Source organism: Micromesistius poutassou (genome assembly GCF_964030765.1).
Source record: "Micromesistius poutassou genome assembly, chromosome: 15".
Lineage (NCBI taxonomy): Eukaryota > Metazoa > Chordata > Actinopteri > Gadiformes > Gadidae > Micromesistius > Micromesistius poutassou.
The window spans coordinates 8,463,435-8,480,146 of NC_140285.1; the positions used below are offsets into that span (position 1 = coordinate 8,463,435).

The 16,712-nt window shown below is 44.7% G+C and overlaps 1 protein-coding gene across 1 annotated transcript in view; it reads right to left on the reverse strand.

Moving 5' to 3' along the window:
- Positions 1 to 16,712, reverse strand: part of acap3a (ArfGAP with coiled-coil, ankyrin repeat and PH domains 3a) — a gene marked incomplete at its 5' end in the record, with an annotated part of 54,231 nt that overhangs the window by 2,809 nt on the left and 34,710 nt on the right. Inside the window, 14 exons of the mRNA XM_084479815.1 lie at positions 1,896 to 1,957; positions 2,411 to 2,521; positions 2,944 to 3,053; positions 4,081 to 4,319; positions 4,880 to 4,972; positions 5,260 to 5,349; positions 5,603 to 5,820; positions 6,053 to 6,147; positions 6,252 to 6,321; positions 8,584 to 8,792; positions 9,416 to 9,527; positions 9,779 to 9,879; positions 10,449 to 10,500; positions 11,375 to 11,487. Coding sequence (XP_084335941.1) covers positions 1,896 to 1,957; positions 2,411 to 2,521; positions 2,944 to 3,053; positions 4,081 to 4,319; positions 4,880 to 4,972; positions 5,260 to 5,349; positions 5,603 to 5,820; positions 6,053 to 6,147; positions 6,252 to 6,321; positions 8,584 to 8,792; positions 9,416 to 9,527; positions 9,779 to 9,879; positions 10,449 to 10,500; positions 11,375 to 11,487 — 1,675 coding nt within the window. The remainder of the gene's footprint in view (positions 1 to 1,895; positions 1,958 to 2,410; positions 2,522 to 2,943; positions 3,054 to 4,080; positions 4,320 to 4,879; positions 4,973 to 5,259; positions 5,350 to 5,602; positions 5,821 to 6,052; positions 6,148 to 6,251; positions 6,322 to 8,583; positions 8,793 to 9,415; positions 9,528 to 9,778; positions 9,880 to 10,448; positions 10,501 to 11,374; positions 11,488 to 16,712) is intronic.

The window sequence follows — 16,712 nt, forward strand, 5'->3', positions numbered from 1 at the left end:
AAGACGGGTCATTTGATATTTTCTATTTGGTCACCAGATAAACAGCACTGTGGTCCATACGTTATAAGACACTATGCCAATTACTGATGAATCCTTTGATATTATCATATCTGAAAGAATGGCAGAGTCTTACATTGTTAGATGTAAGAATCTAACCACGGTGTGTACATTTTACCAACCATGTATTCATTGCCATGACTTATTCACACTAAAGACAATATGAATACATGCAAACGCACCACTAAAGACCACAAATGATTGACCTTTGGTTTTTGTTTGAAAGAATTCATATTTTTTTTTTACCAAAAAGCCTTAGGTGACCATAACAACCAAAGCCAATAAGAAGGGTCTGTTGAGTTAAATGTTAACAGATTCTGTCTCTTGTGCAGATAAGAGCGGCTCAGAGGTATCAGTTCATGCAGCGTTCTCATGATTTGGCAGCATAATACTACGCTTCTTAGCATTGTTTAACAGTACTACATGGCAAAACACTTGGTACAGATGTAAACAAAAGCAACTAAACAAGAATACTTGGGCAACAACCACCCATGCACTATCCGATAACGATTAACCGATTAGGAAATCTAACGTAGGTCATGATACATTAAAATGTACCAGAAAACAAACATTATTAACAAATATTTTGACGAATGTCATCATGATAAGTTTCTTTGTTTTATCTTAATAAATTGTTTTTTATATAAAAAACGTTTCCGTGGCTACTTGGTGAGCATCTTCTCTTGGTACCATGCAATCCGATCATTTATTAGTGTTTCCTGTTCTATCTCATGATTGAGAGTATAATACTGGTGTCAAGTGTTCGAGTGCGCAATAACATCAAACTAACAAAATATATCCCACTTAAAAAAATACCATCTGCTTCATCGTTAAACGCAATACAAAAAATACGAGTATCATCTTCACTGAGATAATCATTGCACTATTGCTCTGGGCTTCTCATTAGAAAAATCAAAACAAACGGACGAGCGTTTCAACCTAACCTAATCAAGTGATTGACCATGGCACGACAACACAGACAAAATCCAAATGATTGCTGGTAAGAAAAAAAAGTGCATCATTTTCCTTTTTTTTTTATAGATACATATAGCTTAAGTAAATATTCATTTTTTATTGTCACTTACTCTTGTTCACAGTTAACACTGACCTCAAGATGGCCACCTCTTCAGCTAGTCTAGCTTCCCTCCCATATCACCGGTAAAAGATCTTCTCAAGAAGACCTGTGAGATCACTGCTCTGTGATCTTTTGACGCGTAGCCACCTCTAAATTCAGCTGAATTTGAGTCTACAACTGCTGGAAAACTGATTGTAGAAACTGGTTTAGGACTGAGCAAAGAAAGTCTCCCCTTGGCAGTGCAGTTTAAGTTTCATAAACTAGAATCCAAAAGAAAGAATGTACCAAAGAATGCTAAATCTTATTGTTGAACTCATCTGACCACAGTACTTCAGACCTGCATTAATAAAGGCCAGCTGTTAAGGTGGGACATCGTAAGACAAAGAGCTCCTGAGACAAAGACTGAATGCTGGCAGAACACTTTATACGTGGACGTGTGTTCAATAAATCGAGGAGCGACTGAAACGCTTCCAAATGGCCTCTAGATAAGCTCACCTGCACAGAGAATAGTTTCCTACACTAAATCCCTACACGTGTGAATTAGTTCCTTGTCGACGTGGCACCTGGATGATACTGTGTTTTTGCATTTTAATTTGATGATCCTTTGACCTGACTGGGACAGATATGAGAGCGAGAACCAGGGGGAGGTGGGGGGCTGGGGGTGGAGGGTACTGGTTCTAGCACTCAGCTATGGTGATGCAGATAAACTCCTGTATGCACTTCCTATACTGTTGCTCGGTGGAGCTGCACACGGGGTATTGACCTGGCTGGCCGAATGGGCCCTCCGACTCCCGCATTTCCTCGTTCATCCGGGCCAGACGAAGCCTGACGACGAGAGTCCGGGACACAGAGACACACACAGAGGAGCGGAGGGAGAGAGAGAGAGAGAGGACAACATTTAACATACATAAAAAAATCATCAAGATAATAGTAATATAATAATTATAATACTCTCAATAATAATACATGTTTTTAGCCGGTTATGCATTTGGTTTTGCGGAAGGTTACTGTCTTAGAGACGGTGATTAAAGAGGGTTGGTCAAAGACTCCTCATAAGAGCGCTGAATATATATATTCAGCGCTCTAATGAGGAGCCAAATTAACCAAATTTGTCCATATATAGATGGACAAATTCATTGCCACAAAAAAAACTCTAAGAACTCTTATTGCTTGATGTTGTACGAAACAAAAGCAAGAGCAATAAATGGGGTCACGGCCGAGAGAGGAGGGGAACCATGGTTCTCTGGTCGGGGGGAGAGGGGGGGTGATTAGACGTACAGGGTGACAATGTCAGCATTGGCCTGCTGCACGGCGATGCTCAGAGGGTCCTGTCCGTCGTCGTCTCCGTCCGTCTGCGTGGCGCCCCTCTTCAGGAACAGACACACCTGCCTGGAGGCCACAGGGGGAACAACAGCAGGAGGGGTCAGACACGGACCCCGCATGTAACACACACACACACACACACGTCATACATACAAACACACACACACACACGCACATACAGGCACTGTTCACACGCATGGTCACATGCACAGTCGAACACAGACATGTACAGAAATAGACATCCACAAGCACATGCACACGCACACACACACACACACACACACGCGCGTGTGCGCGCAAACACACACAGCCAATGGCCATGCAACCTCTGCAAATACCAGCTGCCACTGGTTTGAACCAGTGGCAGCCGGTAGTGTGTTCAGGCATAAAGCCACGTCGGATTCCACCTGAAGATTAGAAACTCTACATTTATTGCTCTCTCCTCAACAGGTGTCTCTCAGAGGAGAGCTGAGCGCTCCGTTCCTTACCCCGTGTGTCCCAGGGAGGTGGCGTGGTGCAGGGGGCCCCTCCCCCGGGCGTCTCTTTGGTTGACGTCAGCGGCATTCTGCAGCAGGAACTCGCAGGCCAGCAGTGAGCCCTGGAACAAGGGAGGAGAAGGAGAACGTAAACACAGGTTTAAAGCTATAGCATGCAGAGATATAAAGTCAACCTTTCTGTTATGATGCATGAAGACAATTTAAGAATTTAATTAAGACTAGGGTTAATTATATGATGAACAGTTTGACAACTACAGCACTTACAGGCATTTTATATTTGTTTGTTATTGTAACTTTCAAACACTTTCAAAGTGTTACTATTTAAGTTCTTCATGTTTATATTATGTTATTTGTAGTAGGTTTGTTCCCGTCTGGGATTAATTAAGTTTATCTTCTCTTATCGTAACACTTGAAGTAGATTCTTCTCTTATCCTAACACTTAGTAGACTGGTCTGGGTGATGATGTCTCTCCTGGCTTCAGCAAAACATCTATCATTTGTGAAAATAAATTGTTGTTCAGATTCTGCTGCCGAGCATTTTGTGTGAGCGCACTCTCGCCACAATTACAAACAAAAGGTATTTAGCACTTTCGCCTCTTGGAAACAATGCAAACGACATGAATAAGGAGCTCTTGCCAGTTTGTGGAGATAAAACACAGTGACTCTCCATAGAAGAACTACACTTGTCTTACAACCAAGACCAAAGTACTGCTGCTATCTTAACCTTCATGGCGAGGCACACTCAACCTTAAAGGTGACATATTATACCACCAGGTGTGAGTGTGATCAGCCATTACAAGCCGTTTTGAAAATCTGCCTCTTCTGACGTCACAAGTGGGCGTGTCCACCTAGATGTGGGCTGGATAGATCAGTCTACCAGCCTACCCAGTGGACTGTAGCAAACGTTGCTCATCTATCCATCATACATCTAGGTGGACACGCTCACTTGTGAGAAGCGGCAGATTTTCAAAACGGCTTGTAACGGCTAATGGCACCTTTAATGCTCTTAGGCAGAAGCAGCACAACGGATGTTTTAGGAGAGACAATTAGGATGGGTTGATCCCCCAGACCGGTGTTGTCCAGTAGTCAATGAACGGCCACTGGGAACGGCATGCGGCGGGCGGCTCACCCCCGTCACGGCCTGGATGAGCGGCGTCTTCCCCTCGTCCTCCCCGCTGGCGGCGTTGACATCGGCCCCGTGCGCCAGCGCCTCGGCCATGACGGGCAGGTTGCGGGCCCTGGAGGCCCTGTAGAGCAGGGCCCCGGGGTGGAGCTCCCTCAGGTCCTCCAGGTCTGACGTCTCCGGCTCCGCCTCCAGCTCCGCCTCCAACTCCGCCTCCCCGCTCGAGTCCTCCGACGCCTCGCACTCTGAGGGGAGAACCAGTGCAGATGGAGATGAGGTAAAGATGTGAAATCCCACATATCTGAGAACATAACGTTCGCAATACTGGAATATTATCACATTTCAACATATTTATTTATATTTATATTAAAAGGTGCTGTAGGTGAGTGAGATTATCTGTTCTGGCCTGCCTCTGTGAAACAATTTAGATTATAGACCGCGCTCTGCTCATTTCAGAGCATTCAGTGCATTTCTACCCTGATTGATTTTGGGAATCTATCTCGCCTGTCAATCACAGGTAGCTGAAATGCAACCCTGCTCAATGGTGAAGAGTAGTAGGGCGGAGAAGGAGTTTTCTTGACTAATTCTCATTCTTGCTACATCATATTTATATGTGCTACGCACACCATTCAAAAGTCTACACACATATCAAAACATATATAAACACATTAACACTGTCTATGCACAATGCCATTGATATGCACACTCGCTTTAAAATCAGCATATATAGGCGCTGCCTTCTCTACACACACACATCTATGAATAAACCCAAACACATCAACAGGGCTGCAGGCGTGGTTCTCACCCTCCTCTGTGACGCTGTCCACCACCGAGCCGAACACCAGGATGTCCGAGCTGCCGTCGGTGCTGCCCCCCAGCCCGCTGTCGCTGCTCAGACCTGCAGGACCAACAGATGCCCGCATGTGGACACGTTAGCGAGCAGCTGCGTGCTAACACAATCAGCGTGGCTCACATTGCGTCTGACTCACATGCAAACTGTGTATGGGAAAAAAGCACATGTACTAGCAGCACACACAAGCAAAACACATGCACACACTCACACGACAAATAAACAGCATGTGTGGATGTGTGGGTGTTATGTCTGACTCTCTGGGTAAACAGATAAGGCTTATAAGGCTAATAAGTGGATGGTGTGGAATCGTCTAATAATGTCTGATGACTTACTTCGAGGTCCGGAGCCTGTATCAAAGTAGGAGAACAGAGAGTCCAGCTCATCAGGACAAAACAGGGATTCTCGCCTGAACTTGGCAGCAGCTGTGGAGGGGAACAATACTGTCCAATACTGGAATTCTGAACAGCACAATCAGGTGACTACATCCCACTAGGATCGAATGTAACTCAAAAGAGTCAGAAGTAGCAAAGTGAAAGGGCTGTTATTACGTAAATAATTTTCTGTTAGAATTAAAAACTCATATACTTTATATATTTCCCTAGGCTTTTCAAATAAACACACAAGATGAGGCCTGAAGATGAAGCAGGGAACCATCTCTGGTTCTTCTCTGGCTACCTGAGGAGAGTGTAGCGGCGGAGACGCTGCCCAGCTCCCGCCTGTACCTCCGGCGGGCCTTGGGAACCGTGGTGGCGCTGTGGTGCCGCCGGCACTTCTTGACGCTCCAGCGGCGTGCGTGTTTGCGCTCGCCGTTGATCAGGATCTGCGTGGAGCCCAGCTTCTTCAGGAACTTCTTCTCCACGTACTTGGCCTTGATCCAGGCCTCCTTCTCCTGCCTTAACAGTGGCGAGACGTGATTGGTTAGTCTAATGTTTGTTTTTACTTTTTTACAATGTATTTATTCATTGACAGTTTGTGTTAAATTATACAGTGAATAACAATTATATTTTTAAATATTTGCCTTGTGCCGTGTGTCCAAAGAACACATATAAACCAACATTTTCTTTGGGCTTTGTGATTGCATTTTGATATCTGTATATGGGCCAGTGTTGGTTGATCAGTGCTTACCTTGAACTGGTCGGTAAGGGCTTCTTCAGACCCATCTGCTGGTATGAACCTTCATAGATGTGGTTGATCACGCTGTTTCCCAGCTCACACATCAACTGCAGGAAGAATGTGCACAGAGGCTCAACTTAAGCAACCTGATAAATGAGACCAAATTCTGGAATGATTTCCTCTCATCAGACCGTCTCAGAGATAAACGTACCTTCAGCAACTCTGGTTCCCAGGAGTCTAGCGTGAGGGAACGCACCTTTGAACAGTGAACTCCTAGACTCCTGCATTCGAAATAAGAAAACATTTATTACAATCAAAAAGATTACAGAGGATCAGAGACTGCCTGTGTCCAACTGCATTGTGTATGAGGACTTAGGCATGAATACATGATCACATGAATCATGGCAACTCAAAACAGATCCCATAGCAGAAAAACAGACATATCTTAAATGAATAAACACAAGATTACAACACATCAAAACAGCACTTGACAAAGTGTAAAGGCATAAAGCAAAATAGTCCAAAATCAAAATCCTTCTAAAAACCCTGAAAGCGTTATCAATCGCAGGAGTAAAGAGAGGATCAAGCCCAGTGTCATGCAAATCACAGAGTTCCACCAGGGAAACAGCTCTGGTATCTGAGCAACAGAAGTTCACTGAAATAAAACATTATTGTTCCATTCTCCTCCTCTCCTTCATCGTCTACAGAGGTCCTGGTCGGACTTCAACACAGGACTACGGGGGCCAAACCGAGGCCATGAATATTCAACGACTGTTTTAAATAATGATGAATGTGTGTGTGTTTGTTTGTGTTTGTGTGTGTGAATGAGGAGGCATGGGTGCTGATTACATTGGTCGGTTTCAGATGGTGATGGCTGTGTGCATGTGTGCATGTGTGTGTGTGTGTGTGTGTGTGTGTGTGTGTGCATGTGTGTGTGTGTGTGTGTGTACATGTGTGTGTGAATGAGGAGGCGTGGGTACTGATGACATTGGTGGATTTCAGATGGTGATGCATGTGTGCATGTGTGCATGTGTGCTTGTGTGTGTGTGTGTGTGTGTGTGTGTGTGTGTGTGTGTGTGTGTGTGTGTGTGTGTGCGTGTTTGTACTGTTTATGTAAGCCATGTTAATTGCACCAAATAAACAGCGCTGAGGGCAAGTGCCCCCATAGGTCCTGGGTGACGGCTATACCATCCCTGGTGGCTTATGCAACACAGTGACGTCACGGAAGCGAGGCGGTGCAGTGCGCAGTGACCCGGCTGCAGGAGAGGAGGAGGAGCAGAGCTCTACCGCTGAACATGTGACCCATTGGCATCGTACCCTGATACCTCTGCGGCTGGAATGAACCGTCACAAATCAAAATGTTCTGGGTCTCAGTTCACTCTCTGTCTGTGTTTATACAGATAAAGGAACCTTCATCTGCTATGTCTCGATTCTGCCCTCTCACTAACCCTCCCTCTCTCTTGTTCTCTCTCTCTCTCTCTCTCTTTACCGAGATTCCTCAATCAAAGGCCACCTGATCCGATAAACAACTTGAATCCCTTTTGGTGCATCTGTAACAGAGCGGATCCCCCCCCCCCCCCACCACCACTACCATCCCGAGAGGTCAAGGCCACCTCCAGGGCCAGTAGGCAGCACCAAGCCCTCCTTCTCCTCGTCCTCATCCATCTTAGCACATCCAATAGGCCTTTCGCACATGAACTCCGGATGAACTTTGAGAGTCAGGTCCAGAGATGATCAGGAGTTGCCCTTTCAGACATGCAACACACAGGAGGAGATAAGGCCGTATCTGACGTGTTCACACATATTGGGGATACTTCGTATACTTTAGGCGAGGGGTGGTGCCCGGCTGGAGCGTGTAGGAGGCAGGACGTGGGGCAAAAAGGTATGCGGCCGAAGTCACAGTGTTTTGTTTACAACACATCAAAGATGGCGGGTGAGGCCACAAACTCTGTAACGCTGACTCTTCTTGCAGTGATATACAATACTGCATTTATTTAGATGTAGGCGCAATATCAACAGAAGAGAAGAAAGCAGAACGAAGTTGGAGCACAACAAAAAAAAAAAGGAGAGAAAATTGCAAAGCAGCTTAGGCAGCTCAGACTTTGATTCTCCAGACTTTAGACGAGGGGCCTGGAAGATCCATCTCCTGAGGGGTGGATTCAGACATTTTTGTTCACATATACAGCCCCACCAGGGATTATACGGAGAAGTTCAGACTTCAGTGCATGTGTGAAAGGCCTACTAGACGAACTAACCGTATACGTAAGACATGGCCGTCTGAAGTTGCCATGGAGAGATAAACATCCTTTACCATCGGACATGTTTGCTATCCCTAGTAATTTTCTCTTTATATATATATTTGGTTTATTGAACACATTTCTCCTTATACCATTTATAAAACGTATTTTGTAATAGGCAAATCAACTATAAACCCTCCTCTTTTGGAAGCCTCAAGAGATGTTTCCTTCCGACACAGTGTTGTTTGGATACGCTCTCCCTCAATAAAAGCAGCTTCAGGTCCACTTCAGGTCAGCGTGGTCTACCTGTGGATGCCTGAGCACTCGATGCACAGCAGGACTCCCAGGTTGATGGAGGCCCAGCCGGGCTCCGAGTGGCCGCAGTCGCAGCACTGGCCGTTGCCGGGCAGACACTGGATCCTCTGCAGGATGGTCTCCCCCCGGAGCAGGCGCTCCCGCGGCTCGCTGGCCGAGTCGATGCTGCTGGTGGACGGGGAGGCGGTCCTCTCCAGACGCTGAGTGGCAGAGACAGGATATGAGGTTCACATTCAGAGAGCTTTATTAACCTTTAATTTATGTACTTTAGTAACCTTTAATTGATGTAGTTCATTAGCCTTTCGTGAATGTACTTTAGTAACCTTTAATTGATGTAGTTCATTAGCCTTTCATGAATGTACTTTGTTAACCTTTCATAAATGAAATTGAGTAACCTTTTATTTATGCATTATATTATCCTTTAATAAATGTACCTTATTATCCTTTAATAAATATACCTTATATCCTTTAACAAATGTACCTTATTATCCTTTAATAAATATACCTTATATCCTTTAACAAATGTACCTTATTATCCTTTAATAAATATACCTTATATCCTTTAATAAATGTACCTTATTATCCTTTAATAAATGTATAAATGTAATCAACCTTTAATGTATGTGCTTTAATGACCTTTATTAACCTTGAATACATTTTATAAAAGGAAAAGGTTTACATAAACACGCAGAGAAAATATCTTTGCTAGATTATTATCTCCACCCTGAGGTGTCGTGATGATGTAAAACTCTCCTCCACCTTTCACCTAAGCAGCCTCCAAGGATTCTATACTATGTCATTCACAGGGAGCGGGGCGACTGACCTCGATGTAATAGGTGTCTGGGCTCTCCCTGTAGGCGGAGGCGATGCTGGCTTGGACAGCCTGGATCCATGCCTGCCGCAGCTTCTCAGACTCAGCCTGCAGCATGCAGCTCCTGTAGCACACAGAGGGCTCCGTCACATCCACTCATCCAGAGACACAGTACCCAGCAACAGCACACTGTGCATGGAGGTGTCATATACCCATAACACAAACTAACAACAACACCTGGGTTATATTGTTTAATGCCACATTTAATTTAGTTAGTTACATTTAATAAGGTCAACCTTACATGATTTGGATCTATTTTGATTGAAATGTAAGCGATGACTATGCTAATGCGCTAGCAGCCTGAGCATGGCTTACTTGCTTGGTGAAAGGACCTCGAAGCAGAACCTCCTCTCGATGTCCTCACAGGGCTTGACGGAGCACAGCCGGAGGTCCTCCACCACCACCGTCAGAGAATCCTGGAGAGGTGGAGCACAAACCATCTGTCAACCACTAGTGCTTGTTTACTTCTCGCTACTTATTGCCCCTTTCTTGCTAGTTCTTACTAGAATTGAGCTAGCTTCTGGTTGCACTTCTTACTATCTCTGGCTGAGGATTGCGATTTCATGCTAGTTCCTGCAAGGCGCACTCTTAATTAGAGGAACAGCACATGGACGACTATTTGGCAGAAGCAGATAAGAAGACATAAATGTTGAAGGTGGTGATTATATAACCAAACTAATTGGGATATATTGCTATATTGATAGAGTGCTACTGCAAGGTGAATGGTGTGAGAGAGAGAGAGAGAGAGAGAGAGAGAGAGAGAGAGAGAGAGAGAGAGAGAGAGAGAGAGAGAGAGAGAAGGGTACAGGAGAAAGAATGAAAAAGAAAGTGAGAGAAACATAGCTAGAGAGTGATACAGGATGATGGATTCTAGGCATCTGAGCTTGATCTTCAAATCCACCAAGCATTCGGCCTCTTCTACTGCCATGCCTTTCATGTGGCACTTACCCTCCTCCACCCTTAGGGAAGATATACACAGATTTACCTTGAGCCTCTTCTGGTACACCAGCTGACTGTTTTGTATGGAGAACCATCGCCTAAGAGGGGATTACAGAGTGAGAGAGAGCAGAAAAAAAGAAGAAGAGAAAAAATGATACAGGTTGGATATTTATGTCTCAGTGAGACGGGTCAGTGCACGGGGGGGAGAGCTAATGTTGCTCTAGACACCGGCGCTTAGGGGGTTGGTGAAAGTACCATTGAGTATATGACCTCGCTCTCTCAGGCTCCCCTGCTCTCTCTCTCTCTCTCTCTCTCTCTCTCTCTCTCTCTCTCTCTCTCTCTCTCTCTCTCTCTCTCTCTCTTGCTTTCTCTGTCTCCCTGCCGATCAGATATTCTGAGCTCGGAGAGAAATCCATAATATATATTCCATGCATGGCTTGGCCCTGTCACAGAGCAAGAGTGATGTGCTAGCAGAGCCCGTCCCCTAAGAAGCAAAGCACCTGCCAAGCGGTCCGTTGGATGGAGAGAGAGAGAGAGAGAGAGAGAGAATACGATGTGATGAATTGTATATGTGGCTAATACTGTAAAAGGGTCACCTCAGGGTTTTAGCGGTGCGAATGCTTAGTGCTGTCGTGTTAGATGATGTATGAGAGAGACTTGAGACAACGTCACAGGGTGGGAAGAATGCGCGAGAGTGGAGGGGCATGCTCGGAAAAACATGAAAGGGACGAAAATAAGAAAAATAAGGATAGAAATCAAGAATTAGTCTACATAAATGAATGTGTGTTGATTTGTCTCTGTATTAAATGTCTCAGTTTGGCTGTGAAAATGAATACAAAATCGAAAAAGCTATTTTCATAAACAGAGACAAAACTGCCGTCTCTCTATATATATTTAGAATTGCCATTGTCTTTAACAGTATTTAACGATGGTGTTTCTGGAGGTTGAGACACAGCAAGCAGCTGGGTTTACCTGTTCCACGTCTTGAAGGCGTTGCTGGCCCTCTTGAACAGGTAGCCCTCCATCACTACGCCATTGGGAGCGTCCACGTTGAACTCTGCCTTGGAGTCTTCATAGGAGAAATCCTGTCAGAGACACAAAGGGAGAGGGACAAGGGAATTAGTGTCAGTGAGACTCAAGGAGAAACTAAGGAGAGGCCTTAGGAGAAACAGTAAGAGACCTTAGAAGAGATCTTAGGAGAAACTATTGAGACCTAAGGATCAGTAAGAGACCTTAGGAGAGATCTTAGGAGAAACAGTAAGAGAACTCAGAAGGACCAGTAAGAGACCTTAGGAGAGATCTTAGGAGAAACAGTAAGAGAACTCAGTAGAGACCTTAGGAGAAACAGAGCCTTTTCATCCTCGCCATCGTTCGCTCTGAACTCATCATGACTCAAATCTTGTCTTCATCCAAACCCGAATAATAAATGTCGGTCCTTGCATCTCAGGCAGGCTCCTTCCCTCTCTGCAGTGGGGAGTCTTTGTTTGAAGTCGTAATGTGCCGACAATCACTGATGCCACTACCACTGCATGTGCACTGTACTGCCCGTAGCATCACACACACACACACACACACACACACACACACCCAAACGTCATAAATTGTTTGCTGAAGCGGATACAGTCACATGTTAATCCACGTATGTGCGCATCCCCCAGTTTTTTTCTACGCAACCCGCCGAGACATTTCGTTGCTCTTGGCAGAAACGAGAGTGACGCACAATATTACATAACAAACTACGAATCATGTTAAAGATGGTTATCCTCATTCTGACATCTGGGTAGGAAGGCAGTGAATGACAATGCTAGACATATTCATATGGTTGTTTCTGTTTTAGGACTGAACAGGAAAGGAGCAGCAGAGTTATGAGTCCACTAGGTTGAGGTCCCATAAACAACATTTAGGAGCACAGCAGAGCCCAGTAGGAACAGGACATTAAGTTATCAGAGAGCAGATCAAGTTACAACATTCCCACCATTCATGCAGCCTGGAGGCAAATCAAATGGCATGCTTCGAAATAGGGACTTCTTTTTTTAAATTAAATTTAAATTTAAATGACATTGTTTAAAATAATAAAACCATTATATCAAGTAGAAGTCAACTTGACCTGGTTAAAATCAATGGCCAATTTTCTAACACACCATTGATAATTCACGACATATCTGAAGAATGAAACAACCAACATCCATCCAACTCATTTTTTGACACACACACACCATTTGTTAAATTAGCTAAAACTAAACACACACAATATGGCAAAGCCCACAATAAACACCCAAAATGTTGGCGACTAGTTGTAAGCCATACCACTACATAGTACACAGACACAGAATTGTGTTCTAGAAACTGAGTAAAGCCTAACATTATTGTTACTTTTGGGAGAACCTCCAAAACGTATCTCTCAAATTCTTATAAAATGTCTAACCATAGAAGAACATGCAAACCCCCCACTATGTTAAACAGTAATAATTACATGCAGCAATCAAGACCGATCCACCCACCACCGTGCAGCCCCGTCGCCCAAACACCTTCATTTTGAAACGCTTCCTGTATTCCAGCAGCATCGCAAATCCACAAAAAGTAAAACAAATAGGAAATAACCAAAAACCTCCAAAGAGGATATAAAAACAGAGAGAGAGAGAGAGAGAGAGAGAGAGAGAGAGAGAGAGAGAGGGGGGGGGGGGGCGGGGCTGGGGGGGAGTGCAGCAGCTCGAGCACAAGAAGTCCCCACCAAAAACGCTCCTCTCTCTCAAAGTGTCGTAGTGGTGTTGTGACTGAGAGTCGCATCGAGACGCTGGAGACACGGCCGTGGGGGGTAGCAGGCTTTCTGAGGAAAATGCCTCCTGTCTCTGTGAAGAGGGATGTGGGTACTAGGTGCCCCGACGACCCTCTGAATGGATCCCCCTGGCGGGCGGCCCACTAGGACCCTTTAAGAGCTGTTTGCACTGAGCCGCTGAGCACACACACTAAAGACCAACATTCCCTCTTGGTAAAACAACACCTCTGCAGGAACAGATCCAAGCGGAATGTTATTCCTACAGAGAAGTTGTCATATGTTATCTCCGCCGTAAGGGGGTCTGTCGATGAAAAAGAATAACAAAAGACGTCGTTTGATGACGCCGTGAAGCAGCGTGGGGTCTTTCTGGGTCTTTTCACTAGTATAGTTGGGAGAAAATCGATCTGACTCAAATCATGTTTGCGGACGAGATGATGTATTAAAGTTTTATTCACGCTCCGTTTAGTCACGTTTGGAAAAATAAAATAGTTTACCTTTAAGACGCTTGTACACTCCAGTGGCACAGCCTTCACAGACCGTCACAAACCCAGACAGCAGACTGACTTGGCTCTGCGCTGCGGTGTGCTCTCTTGTTTTTTCAGAGCCTTGCAACACAATGATCATCTATTTTTCATCGAGCATCAGGACCGACGTTGCTACGTTCCAACGTCGGTAAATAATTAAGCAAGCAGAGGCTTGAAGATATTTGGTGTAAATAAAGTCACATTATGATGCTGTGATGGAACAGCTGGCGGCACAGGCGCACACACACACACGCACACACACGCACGCACACACACACACACACACAGTGCCCTAATTCTCTGCCCACTTGGGAGTTTCACCACAGCCAACTAGTTAGCATGGCGGAACTAGTTGCCCATTGTGTGCAGATCCTCTGGTGTAAAAGGCCGTAGCCTGGTCCAGGGAACGACCAGGTGCTGCCATTCCCCCTGTTAGCCAAGTGTCTGCTTACAGAGTACAGGAAACCTCCTGCTGGTCCATACATGTCCAGCTGCAACAGGGCACCAGAACACTTACCATAGCTTCACAGGCTTTGTGATTCAATTATGGCCAATATTTTAATAAGGTATTATTTTTTTTATTTTCTCCAGTTTATACATGCAACTTTTTCATCAACAATGTAAGTCGCCTTGGACACAGGAAGAAAGCGGACATCAGACCGTCGGTCATAGAGAGTAAAAAGTTCCTAAATTGACCCGGGATGATTAGAATACGTTAAGCTAAGGACCAATGTTCAAAGGTTTACAGTGGCATCAATATGAGAAAGCTATTCTACATCCTCAAGTCTCAGCTGATGATGGCAGACTGGAGATTCAGAGAGATGTGGTACAGGGCTTTGCTGTTTGAGCATACAAAATTAACGAAGTACACATAACACATTTCAGGAACTCTTTGTGACTCATGTTAAGTTTCACTCTGAACTCTAACCCTTGGCAGAACCCTCTCCTGTACTATCCCTGCATGTTACATGTGTAGTTACAGTGTAGTTTAATGCCCTGCCGCCAAATGTACAGTCATCATTTAATTAAAACAGCCTTCCAATGTGCATTAAAACCACTCAAAGACAGTATAAGTGTGAACACGACAAAGTTGCTCATGTAAAAAGCAACTTTACAGTAGAGGCTCACTGCTACACTGCTTCTCCATTAAGACTCCACTTAAAAATGAATGAGGCCTGTAAGGGCCTTCTGTGTTGTGCGTAGCATGTTGTGCTTTGTGTGTCGCCAATTGAGCGTTGCGCGTGGTATTAAACATAACCAAAGAAAGACTACGACCATCCTACTAGGCCTAGCAAACATTCCAGGGCTACTATGGCACCAACATGGAGGCGGTCATCATAATGTGACATTCGTACAAGACCTATTCCTTAAAATATATGCATAACAAAAATTCAAGGAGGTAAAGAAATAATAAAAGTAGACTATCACCGGACTGTCACATAATTAATAACCTAACATAGATAGGTACTAGTACCTTGCAAATGTTTAGACCTTAAAAATCGGATTAGCTGCTTGTTTTCCTGCACCAAGCCAGAGAAACATACTCAAATATTCAAAATATTCCAAAACGTTACGTCAAACTCAGAACTATGCAAGGGAACTGAGTTCACTGTGTTTACCTCAAAGTGAACAAAGAAGAAGAGGATTTTAATGTGGGAAAAGTTAGTGGTTTTGAAATGTGTTGGATGAAGTTTTCACGGCTTGCCTTGAAGGCCTGCAGAGTCTCAGCACAGCCTAACAAAACAGTGATATTTTGTTAACCCCCCCCCCTCCCCCCCAAACACACACACACACACACACACACACACACACACACATCCCAGATGTGCGGCGCTTGTTGAAAGGCAAACATTAAATTGTCTTCCAAAGAGATCAACCAAAAAAGGAACTCACCTGCAGGAGTGTCTTGGAGGCACAACGCAGCACATCAAAGGAACAACCAGGCAGGCAGAGGAGGAGGGAGGAGAGAGGAGAGAGAGAGAGAGTACTGCATGAGAAGAGGTAGCCTGAACCCTAACAGCAGACTACTGCTGCTGCTGCTGCTGCAGAATATAGTATAGTAGATCTTAGATAGATGACATAGTAGATCACGGGTAGAGCACAGATAGATACCAGATAATAAACTACAGTATCCTTTAGGCTTGTGGAGCACCTCGTATTATCCTACTCACTAGGCCTTCACTAATAAGGCTTTCATTAGCCTCCCTTCACCTTCTTAATCTGGCATCATCAACCTCTATTTTGAAATGTAGATAAAAAATACATACGGTGCATTTTAACTATAGTAAAAGAATATAAGAACCGTACTATAGAAAAGGGTTAGTATCAACGGTAGCCGATGTGCTAACAGTCTGTGTGGCTCAGGAAATCCTATGCTGGCGGTGAGGAACGATTAGAACTGTTCTTTGCTAATGCTGCCAAAATAACAGATTTCCTCATCCAGACCACCACCACCTCCATCACCACCTCTACCATCACCACCTCTACCACCACCACCTCCACCACCACCACCACGGCCTGAAGGGAACCCAGCCGCCCGACCAACAGATGGTCACCCATCCTGGGCTACAAAACAGCCATGTCTCTGGCCCACTGAAGCATGCTACACTCATATGATAAATATAACACTACTAAATTACCTCAATGATAACTCAATGACAGCCAGACATATATTAATGTTCCATTATCTGGTTGCATTGAACTACCATTCAGTATCAGGTTACTAGAACCAGAAGGTAAAATACGATATAAAGTAGGTTTAAAATATGATCGGTTATCTGTATTTTCAATGTGAACTGGTGGACTATTTATCTACTGCATGGTCAACAAGCAACCTGGTGGGCAGCAGTATAAGGGACTCTAGGGACACCAGGGCTCAGTCCATGTGCATCATCCTAACTAACCCTAATGTATTAACAGCAAGCACGTGCTGGGATTAGTATTCCTGAAAACACTCAACACTAAACAGCACTTCAGTTGATTGGTGTGCAACTCACTCCCGGCCACCCCA